Raw genomic sequence first — 10,962 nt, 5'->3', positions numbered from 1 at the left:
CTGTGTGCAGTCATTTGTAAATCCATGTTTAATTTCAATGTCCCTGCTAAGTGGCAGCAAGAACAACGAACAATAACAAACAATAAACATATTGTTTAAATTCCTCACACCAGTCTGAATTTCTGCATCTCAGAGAACATTCCAGAATGTCACGAACAGGGACCACACCTCACATTCCTTGATTTTTTTTTGTGTGAAATCTTGAACTCATTATGGACAGTTTTTATAGCTAAAACAAAGTTTAAATCATTCTAAGAGAATAACATTTTCCTTGTGAGTAAACCACTTTTAAATCATCACTTCTGGCTGGCTGAGTTTCTCAGGATGAGCTGAAGGTTCTGCAAACCTTCAGTCGGTTACGCTGTTGGAAGGTGAATGGATGGACCGACACTTTGCTACAGTGTTCCCAAACCAGTCAATCCCAGACATTCCCAGTCAATTATACAAAAAAATCATCCAAGAGGGACCCCTCCCAATCAGCAAAACACGAGGTGAAACGAGTATCTCCCCAGATTGATTTCCTTCTAAAAGTGGCTTGCACAGTAAAAAATATTGGAGACCACTGCTTTAGCAAATCGGAGAAACAAGTTTCTTCAGAATGAGATCTCTGACTATATTTTATGTTACCTTCACATCAGATTCATGGGCTGGCTGCAAATTATCCAGCGGGTTGCATCTTGTACTATTATCATGGACATCACATCAGTATGAGCTTCTGAATTATTAAATGTGACATTTTTGGATCAGTGACCATAAAAATAATGTGTAGTAACTCTTTTCAATGTATAAAAACATAAATGAATATAGAGAGCTCAACCCGTGCTTCAAAATGTAATCCTACAAAGTGAAACGCTTTGTAAATACAGTGAGATTCAGGAGCGCAAATGAAAGGGCAGCCAATGCTCACCAGGTCAGTTATACTGTAAGTGTACCCCCCTGTGGAATGCAGCATTTGGTCCTGACTACAGAAGACGGCGATACCTGAAGAGATTAGGAAAATCGTGGAAAAACAGCCAGCGCACAACTTCTATTTCCCCAGGATTGGCTCAGGAGAGAATGTTAAATTAAAGGACAATGCATCAAATATTACGATTCCTAGACCTTCTAAATGTTATCTTGACAACGAAGGAATATAGCACCAGGCGACCACAGTCAGGATCAAAGATAATATGAGATAAAGAAAACATTTCAAAAACAGCAGAAACCAAGGAAACAGTCTCAGGATACAAGCAGATATGGGGACTCTGCACCTTCACAGACGGCTTAATGCTTGCCATCTCATGTACATGGATGGGTCCACCTGAAGCTGAGAGACTACCAGTGTGCCATAGAATGTTCCAGAAGAGAGAAAGACTAGGTTTGGTGTAAATAGCCAGGCCTACCTAATTCTTTTTAATGGTAATGTTAAACAAAACTACATTAAACCAAAATTTTGAACAGATTTCAAAGCTATTGTGCTGATGTGCGCCAGAATCTGATGTGGTTGTAAATACTGTGTGTACACAGCAAACATAGAATCGCATCACACTTAAATAGAATCCAGCACCAACTGCAGATGTTGCATTCTGGGTAATAATAAGAGTTTAAAGTCCTCTAATACAAATTCAAACCCAGACCAAACCTAAAGCTATGACTAATAAAAAAATCTATGACTCAGGAAGTTCCCAGCAAAGAATGACCAACATAGTGATTCCCAAAGCAAAGATGTGTGTCGATGCATCAAGTGGGCAGGTCTTACAAAAGCTGCTGGACACTGCGCATTATGGGTAAACACAAATGCATGCTGGTCCATTGCTGCTAATCACTATGATTCTGCAAGCATACATTTCATGAAATACAGCCAAATCAATATAAAATAAAATCCAAATGCAGTGTTAACTGAAACATTAAATTGTTTTAATGAGTTAAAATCCTTTAACATCCTTGTGCTTGGTGTTTCATGTATCCATCCTCTGTAATAGTTAAGCAAATCTGCACATCTGACTCGCTGGTGGGTTTTGTTTAAAAATAAAACAAATGAATTGGATATGACAGGTGTCAGGTGTTGTCCACCCAGCCACAAGCAGAAGAGAATGGGTTTCATTCATACAATTACGTGTCGTACGCTTTCGGTTAACATGTGGCAGTCAGAGTGTAATGGTTTGCACCAGCTAGCCATCAGGATGTGGGTCACAGTGCAGCAGTGTGAACAGCCACCATTTATCACATTTAATATGACAACAGAATCAAAAGGGAAAAATAAATGGAACAAGGCTATACATGGCTGTACATACCTAATACAGTAAATAAGTGAACGAATTGGTGAAATAAGAGATACAAATAAAAACAGATTTATGATGCATAGAGCATAATGGTAAATGAAACATGACTGACCTTCAGAAACAGATTGATCATTACATTATAGTCTTAACTCACTTGGTGTAAATTTATTTAAAAAACAACAAAAAAAAATGTGCACACACGAGTATCAGAAGATTTAGGGTCACTAGGCAGATTAATCGCCAAGGTCCATCCCCGCTGTAAAAAAAGGTGCTTTTATGAATGAAAACAAAAAAAGATCTATGCAGATACAGAGAGGGTGACGCATTCAGTGCCGCTTCCGTTCTCGGAAGAAGTGCACCTCTGCTCTCAGCCTGACAGTCACTTCCAATGAATGTGCACATTGTCCGACCTCAAAAACGGGTTTCAATTTGCATGGACGGGGGAGAGAGAGAGGGAGTTCTGGCCAAGCTATACTAGGGTCCCTGCCTAGAACCAGAACCAAAACCCTCCTTCACCAGCCGGCTAGTGAAATAAGGTAAATAAATAGCTTAAATAAAACAATGGGGGCTAACAGCTAGGAGAGACTGCATCCACGAGCACCTTTTCAGCAGAAAGCCGTGGGGGGGGGTCCCCAGTGACACAATACTGCAGATTGTATCAGTCTTAAAATCGGTCTAATAAAATCAGGATTAAATCATTATCTTAATTTCCATAGGAGATAAAGAAACGTTACAAAAAAATACCCTTTTCAAATTCTGAAGGGCAGACTCACCTTCTAACAGTGATGGCTGCCATCGGGAACAGAGGAGAACAATGAATGAACCCACACCAAAAGATGGAGAAGGCAGTTTGAGGAGATATTTAAGATCTGCTCCCCCGTAGAGTTCTGATAGCAGTTCAGGTTCTGAGTAACGGAAAGTTATTTTTTCCCCAGACTGGATGGACCACCAGGGGTGACACAGAGAACAGTGCAGAAAGAAACTCTCTTGGGACACGAAAAAAAATTAAAAAAATTCCACCCAGGGTGCCCAGGCTGGTTCACGTAGTCACACGGAGGTCGTCTGCAGGTTCTCTCCGGTTGGTTTACCCTGAACGCTTCCAGACAGAGTGTCGGAGTCCAGAAGCTCCACAACACTGTATGGGGAGCAGTCCTCCAGACCCAGTTTCCCACACGCCCAGCCGCAGAAGCCCTTCTCCAGGTCACGCACGGCCAGCCACCAGCGGCCGAAGGCCCAGGACACCTGCACCACGGCGGAGTAGAGCCCCAGCGACACCGAGACGGCCATGATCAGCACGGGGTAGAAGATGATGAGGAACGGGCACACGGTGATCTTGTGGCAGAAAGTCCGCTCCTCGTTGTATACCAGGAAGACGTTGTACCAGGTGAGCGTGCCGTAGTAGAAAGAGGTGACGAAGGAGAGGAGAAAGACCACAGGGGCGCAGGACAGACTCCACAGCAACACGTGGGGCCCGTGCCCAAGGCCCAGGCTGCAGGAGGGCTTGGCCTCGCCAGTTCCCTCACATTCAGCATCCAGACGCTCTTTGGACTTGGCCAGCTCGCGAAGCTCCTTCTCCGTCAGCGTCACGTGGATGTCGACCATCTGACCTTTCTTCTTCCCTCGCGTGATGGTGCCGGTCAGGGTGACGTAGCGGCTGTCAGGGGGCACACTCCAGCCACCTTGGGAAAAGGGAGACAGGAGGCTTCTTCATATACGTAAGCGGTATGTAAAACATCCACCTACGCACATAGATGCACAAATATACTGCAGCTATCAGATAATATAACGGCAAAGAAACCAAAGTCATTATGCTAATGTTTCAATTTCATACCATAAAATCAAGACCTAAAACAAAACTAAGTTACTCTTGGTACAGTAATGGGTGAGTATTACTACTACTTAATGATCATAATAATCATTATGATAGTAATGATACTAGGTGGCACAATGGCTTTGTACTGGAAGATGAATGTCTTCCTCCCACTGCTGACCTATGTGCCTTTACGGATTATGGATTATGGTGACTGTGAGTGTATTTCCTGTGACAGACTGCTACCCCTTCCAGGGTGTCCCCTGTCCTTCCTGGGCAGGCTCCAGGCTCACTGCGATCCTGCACTGGATGACCATTTAAGGAGAATGTATGAATGGCTGGATGGATAACAGCTTAAACAATGCAGGCAGCCTGTCTGTGAGCACAGGCATCTATCTCTATATCTTAAGTAACACCTCCCGTTTATAGCTGGAGGTTTTACTGCAGGCCCGGCCATTTACAGGAGGTTTTCATCAAAAAAAAAAAAAAAACCTGTAGGACTGAACACTATAGCAGTGGTTAGGGGAACAAGGACCATTTCTGTCAGCTTCTTCAAAAAGCAAGAAGTTCCCTGTAATGAGTCTTGCAGCTGCTTTAATTAGGTTTTCACTGGAGACGGAGTCACTGCAAGGCGAACTAATTGTTAATGGGAGTTTGGGCCGTACCAAGTGCAGGGACCAGAAAAATCAGGCACCGCCGCAGACAGCTCACCTTCCTCGCTGGATGTGGTGAGGAATTTAGCACCCTCCTCTGAGCTTTTCTCTGCCCCTTCCTCCCCACCCTGCTCCTCTGTGGGGACCCTCTCCACCTCGGAGCGGTATACGATTATGGACTCAGGCCGGGGCTCCTTCTTCCTCCTCTTCCTCCGCGTGGCAGTCCCCGTGTCCTCGTCCGCTGGGCAGGCCGCGGCCTCGGACCTCGACTGCGAGTCTGTCTGTGGGCTATCTGGATCTGCAGGCTCCACCTGCTCTATGCTGAGGTTAGGCTCAGCCATTTCACATCAGATCACCTTCGGCTCTGCTGGTTCAGGGCTACTAACTAGTGCTGGCTTTGGGTGGGGAACTCACTGCCAGTCTTCATTCTGCTTGAACAAGGTGGGGGAGGGGGGGGTAAAAAATATTATTAGTGTTTTTTGGCTGATAATATAGTTAGCTTCGGGTTTATGGTGCAGCAGAATGTGTTTTACTATAGTGGTTTAGTACTGTATTCAATATTACACTATGATGTCCTTCCTGGGATTCGAACCAAAGAACTCTAGGTCACAGGTTGGCACCCTGGTGAAAAACCAGATGCACGACATCCGAGCATAAAACTCCGCCCGTATCTTGCAACATGAACAATGAACAGGAACCCAAATACATTAGGCCACTGATATCCAAACTGCTTTTGTTATAATATCCGATTGTGGAAAAAGGTTTATGAACACACACACACACACACACACACACACACACACACACACACTTACACCAATAACCCACAGAGGTTTAAATGGGTAAAAGGCTCACCAGAAAAAAAGATGATGATGATAATAAACTGATGTACAATGCTTTAAAGTCTAAGTTAAAGGGTTGCTCAGTGTTAGGAAAGGCAAGGACGTGGAACTGCAAGAATCAGGGCGGCGTCGCTCATGCCTCCGGCTTGTCAGTCGCGGCTCCCCGTTTTGATTGTCACCCCAATCAGCACATAAAGACACAAGGAACAGCCCCACCAAAAACATTTACACCACCAAAATGCACATTCGGGATTAACTGTCGTCTTGTGCGAAACATCCATCTTCTCTAAGAAGCACAACGGTCCCACAGTGTATTCTTCATCAAAAAATAAAGAGCCGGGGGAAAGCGTTTAGTTTTTATTTTCTATTACCGTATCCTCTGCAGGCACATACGAGAACATGCCGTGGCATGGTGAAAAGCCCCTTCACGTCAAATATTACACAAAACACATTTCTGCCATCAACATTAAAAAACGGAAAAAATCGTAGTGTGCAGTATTGGATCATGTCCCAAAGCTGAGAATTTTAGGACGAAAGTGTTTATAACTACAATATATCTACACAAAATAAAACCTCACATGAAGAATGAAGCAGCCCTTGCAGTGTCACTAATGGACTGACGTTTGATGAAACAAGGGGAGCCGATTCTGAACCAGCTGACTGCGCCCCTTTAAATCACACCCAATTCGCGTCCTTTTGTCTACGCGAATGGAAATTAATGCACAATGACTGCATGGAGCACTCTTACCTTGAAAACACCGGGCAAACAGCAGACATGGTGAACCCATTTGGTTACTTTATAGTGCATTTTTATTTCACTTAAGACTCCGTTAACGAGAAGCGTCAGACGCCTCCTTTCCAGGAAGCGCTCAGACGTGCAGCTCCGGCTCGCCGTACTACAGCGCTCCTCAGCCGGATCCTTAGGTACGGATCACCCCGCCCTCCGGTCTCCAGCCTCTGCTACCCAATCGGATGAGGATAATGGCCTTCTGTTACAGGGCTATGCGATCCACATCGAGGCTGGGGGATCTGTCTGCCCAGAGATAAGCACAAAAGCACGTATTTAGGGAGCAGATATTTATAAATCCTGTTCATACACCGTCCCCTCCAGTACTTGGTATGTCATGAAAAATTACACCCAACACCATGTGCACAGATAATGTCAACATGCTAAAATTCAAGGCAGGATACATTTGATTGAAAAAGATCCTCAGAATGATTTACAACCCTCCTTTTGCGGAATGAACTTACCATGCAAAAACAATGCACAGCACACAACACACATAAAGTATGTTTTCAGGTAATTCTCTTTATTTATGTTGAAAACAAACAAAATTAAAGAATGCATTAATAGTGGAAAGGCAACTTATTGGTTAGCACAGTAGACTCATGCCTCTGAGGTTGTGAGTTCGATTGTGGCGTGTGGAGTATGATCTTCCCAAAATTTCTCTTGGTATTTCCAGCTTCCTTCCACAACCCAAAGACACTGGGATCGTCTTCCGTAAACTACCTGTTGTGGGTGAGTATCTCCAGACCCATAGTAACGCCACTATGACCCTGTACTGTATAAGCGGTCATGGGACACAGATGAATTTATGGTAAATCAGTTCAAGATTACTGTGATGAGTTTTATGGCTGCAGGTCTGTCCTTTCTGAGGTGAGGGACTTCAGCTCCAGAGCTCACAGCTTGGATTTCTCGCTCATAATCTCCCTCAGAGTTTCAGTGTTTTCCCCCTCCGGTGCATCAGGCCAGGCATTGTGATCTGAAGCACAAAACAAACCTTTCAGCCCCTGGGAGCCTGAGATCCCGTGCCAGCCTTAGTGAGTAGTGAGTGGGTACAGAAGCTGGACTCATACAGAGATGCAGTCATATTTAACAATGCCTTCAAATGCTGGTTGATCCCATTCTTTATATTTTCTGATAGGTGATCACCACAATGGCTTTGATAATTCTCTAACTGTACGAATCATTATTATACCCATCCATCACATTGCTGTCTTTCTAAATTACATATTAATCGTTTGTGCATCATTAACATCCTGAGGGGGTTTAGGGAAATGTTAGCTTTGTATGTACTGCAGAACGTTCCAGTAGTACAAATCACTGCCCCTGACCTGGGCCTGGGCTCTGCTTACCGGGAATATTCCACATGGAGTGGTAGAGGCTCTGTCCAGCATCCACCCTCAGTGTTGCCCCGGTGATGTAGGAAGCCGCCGGTGAAAGCAGGAAGCACACAGCTGGGGAGACCTATTGAGGAGAACACGAGGATGGAGGGGTCATAAATGCAGTGCTGAGATGCAGTGCTGAGCCAGTGCTACTACAATACTATCCAGTTGACAAACAACTCGCGTTAACTGCCATAAAGTAGTTACAAGACTTTCACCATCATGTGCCTTAAGCAAATGTAGTGGATATTAAATGTATCGTACAAAACAAATATAGTTCCACACACACAACAATAACGGGATGGTACAACTTGGAACTCACCTCTTCCGGAACTCCTACTCTCTTGGCTGGACTGAAGGCTACAGACATCTTAAACAAAGTCGGACCAGCTTCTTTGTAGTTAGCCATTGCGGTTTTAGAAATGATTGTTCCCTAAGAGAAACACAGATTTGAGCTAAATAACTTTACCTTTTTCTTTGGGCTGCCATCTTCCGGCAACGTAATGAAAAGTCGACACTGAGGAACCCTTTGTGTCCGTTGGGGAAACCTGCCTCTTGTTTCTCCCAGCAGTGCCACACGGAATCTTCACCACGCCGAGACGCGGCACAAACCACACCCACTCACCGGTGCTATAGAGTTCACCCTCACGCCACTGGCTGCCCACTCGATGGCCAGGCTCTTGGTCAAATTGTCCACAGCTGCTCTCGCTGCTCCTGTGTGTCTAGAGTCCCAAGTCATAGGTACGGCAGAGGTCAATATCAAAGGCAAAGTCAAACTTTTGGATCTGGTCAGTACTGTTTTCCATTAGAAACTTACGCCATCCCAGGGAAACCCTTCCACATGTCAGCAATGATGTTGACAATTGCTCCACCATGCTCTTTCATCCAGGCCTTATATACTGTAGAAATAAGGGAATATGGAGATCCAATACAGCTCCGCAAGCATCATTCTTCTTCAAGACATATTTCTTCTGAACTATATGTATAACAGCTTGCTCAGCATGAAATAGTTTCAGATCAAGCAGTTATTTTCCAATCCAATGTCATCATAGAAACCGTAAATAGTGTAGATGGCATATTTAGCCAATGGTTTAATTTTATAAACATTTTGAATTTTAAAAAATGTTTAATTTAGTTCGTGTATATATTGCATTAATTCCATGTTTGCCTTACTTAGTTTACCTGCATTTAATATTCTGCATTTGGAAACAATGCGGGTAATGTCTCTTTAAGAAAACTACAAAATTGCCGGGCTTTTTCTGGCCTCGTGTAGGGGCGCGAGATTTAGTTTAGTCGGGAAGAGAAGTGTCTCGCGATTGCCCAACCGGGCCTGTATCGGGGAATATCGTGAAAGCCGCTTAACTTCAACTAAAAAGGGACGTAATCTGAGTTTTATCTATCCTTTTACCGTACTCGATAAACTAAATATTGTATCTGTAAATAGTGTAAAGAAATCATTTAATGAAAAGGAAGACTAGTCTGGAATTCGAAAAATAGCGATAGGAAAACCCACAACTAGATGTTGGCAACTGTCCACAAAAAGTAGAAATGCCAAAAATTCACGTGCTGACCTTCCTGACAGCAGTAGAAAGTTCCCGTCAGGTTGGTGTCGATGACGGCCTTCCAGCCCTTTGCATTCATGTATTCTACTGGACTAGAGAATTGCCCCCCTCCGTTGTTGACCAAGAAGTCAATTTTGCCATGAAGTTTCAAAGTGGATACAATTAAATTCTTCACCTGAAAGAGGCAGCACACGTCAGGGAGATCCCTCACCACTGAATATGTGAACAGAATAACCCCCCACCCCCCAGCGAATGGGCACAGACAATATTCACCTCATCTTCGTTACGGATATTACACTGCATAGCTGTCACTTTCGCTGGATTGTCTGGTGGGATTCTCCCTGTCAGCTCTTCGGCAGCCATCTGCAAACGCTCCAGCTTCCTAGAAGAAATAACCACTCTGCATCCTGGAAATAAAGACCGGCAACCTAGATGAACCTGAGTGACATTTGAAAAAGCTGTCGAATAATTACGAATGAAACCTATATGCTTCAAACTGGTAAGTAAACAAGTATCATATGAATGTTTTATGTATCTATCTCACATCAGCTTATTTAGTAGGTTCTGGGTCGCAACCTATCCCAGGAAACACATGGCACAGGGTAGGGGAACAAGACCGATGGAATGGCAATCCACCACGGAGCACAAGCGCACGCATTCGTGCACATTTAATCACACGTCATGGACAATTTAGAGACGACGGTTAGGGTTTTGTATTACTTCTTCCGCAATTAGCAGAAGAGATCGGGACCCTTTTCGTAATACAAGCAACCGAAAGGGTCTAGTTTTGACTACTGTTTTGTGCTGCTGGAGTTTATTAAGACATGTGAAGGAAGGCGTTTCTGGATTAAAGGTCGCGTTCTCTGTCACCGACCCTTGTCACACAAAACAGCTAAGACTTCAGTTCAGTAATGTAAATGCAGACAACTAAAAACAAATGAGCAGCACTTTTCCCCCCCAGTGCATACATGCTTACCTAAATGCAATAACTCCGAAGTGATCGCCTTGCCGATGCCCGTCCCGCCTCCTGTGACTATCGCAACTTTGTTACTGAACAGTCCTGGTTTAAACACACCGCACGCTGCCATGTTGATACCGCCGGATAGAAGGCGGCGCGTCACGTGACTCAAGCAGCTACCGAGCGAATGTGGAAAGGGGGGTTAAAGGGACGCCTCTGTGGAACGGAGATCGGCGGATCAGACAGATCCGTAGTCCGTTGAGCTATACATCAGCCGGGCACTAAATCCTTTTTTGTATACTTTTGTTGTGGCGAAAGTTTTTGATATTGGAATGGCTTGACTTCTCTGCTTTTTAAATACTGTTCTGTCCACTTGTCATGACTGACTGAAAGTATGGGGGGGTGTTTTAACCACTCAAGAACCAGAAGTATCACTCCTCATATAATCATATTGTCATGATGAATGGGTGGGGACCTCAACCCCGCCCCCCTATGATCAAACCAAAGTCATGCCCTTGTGGTTTTAAATTATAAACTGAAAAGATATCAAGGAAAATCTATATATAGTGTGAGATTGGTTATTCTGCCGGAAAAATTCAGATCCAAATCCAATCTTGCGATACAGTGGTAATGCTCACCAACCCATTGACATTTTCATGTTCATACAAAAATGTGTACAGTTAAGATAAAATTATATACAAATAACCGTA

The 10,962-nt window shown here is 44.1% G+C and overlaps 2 protein-coding genes across 3 annotated transcripts; both read right to left on the bottom strand.

Moving 5' to 3' along the window:
• Nucleotides 1-12: 12 nt before the first annotated feature.
• tmem169b (transmembrane protein 169b) lies at nucleotides 13-6,757 on the bottom strand. Of its 2 annotated transcripts, none has more exons than XM_023839977.1 (3): nucleotides 6,315-6,757; nucleotides 4,783-5,152; nucleotides 13-3,940 (listed from the first exon to the last, which is right to left on the bottom strand). In XM_023839977.1, exons 2-3 carry the CDS (start codon nucleotides 5,063-5,065, stop codon nucleotides 3,309-3,311), a joined length of 915 nt encoding a protein of 304 aa, XP_023695745.1. In that variant the 5' UTR covers nucleotides 5,066-5,152; nucleotides 6,315-6,757; the 3' UTR covers nucleotides 13-3,308. The 2 variants fall into 2 exon arrangements, with proteins under 2 accessions (XP_023695745.1, XP_023695746.1); XM_023839978.1 differs by lacking the exon at nucleotides 6,315-6,757 and adding an exon at nucleotides 5,580-6,306.
• A 98-nt stretch (nucleotides 6,758-6,855) lies between these two features.
• Nucleotides 6,856-10,462, bottom strand: pecr (peroxisomal trans-2-enoyl-CoA reductase). Its single transcript, XM_023839979.2, has 8 exons — nucleotides 10,271-10,462; nucleotides 9,568-9,701; nucleotides 9,304-9,469; nucleotides 8,550-8,631; nucleotides 8,358-8,454; nucleotides 8,055-8,165; nucleotides 7,703-7,814; nucleotides 6,856-7,329 (listed from the first exon to the last, which is right to left on the bottom strand). The coding sequence occupies exons 1-8, from the start codon at nucleotides 10,380-10,382 to the stop codon at nucleotides 7,247-7,249; spliced, it is 897 nt and encodes a 298-aa protein (XP_023695747.1). The 5' UTR covers nucleotides 10,383-10,462; the 3' UTR covers nucleotides 6,856-7,246.
• Between the last annotated feature and the right edge of the window lie 500 nt (nucleotides 10,463-10,962).

The sequence above is a fragment of the Paramormyrops kingsleyae genome, chromosome 16 (genome assembly GCF_048594095.1).
Source record: "Paramormyrops kingsleyae isolate MSU_618 chromosome 16, PKINGS_0.4, whole genome shotgun sequence".
Taxonomy (NCBI): Eukaryota; Metazoa; Chordata; class Actinopteri; order Osteoglossiformes; family Mormyridae; genus Paramormyrops; species Paramormyrops kingsleyae.
This window is presented reverse-complemented; position numbering and strand designations above follow the sequence as displayed.

Coding starts and splice junctions, on each gene's coding strand:
- pecr (XM_023839979.2), bottom strand. CDS start 10,382: ATGGCAGCGTGCGGTGTGTTTAAACCAGGACTGTTCAGTAACAAAGTT. Junction 9,470..9,567: donor ATATCCGTAACGAAGATGAG/GTGAATATTGTC, acceptor TGCCTCTTTCAG/GTGAAGAATTTAATTGTATC. Junction 7,815..8,054: donor GAGTAGGAGTTCCGGAAGAG/GTGAGTTCCAAG, acceptor TCTCCTCAATAG/GTCTCCCCAGCTGTGTGCTT.
- tmem169b (XM_023839977.1), bottom strand. CDS start 5,065: ATGGCTGAGCCTAACCTCAGCATAGAGCAGGTGGAGCCTGCAGATCCA. Junction 3,941..4,782: donor CACCACATCCAGCGAGGAAG/GTGAGCTGTCTG, acceptor CCTTTTCCCAAG/GTGGCTGGAGTGTGCCCCCT.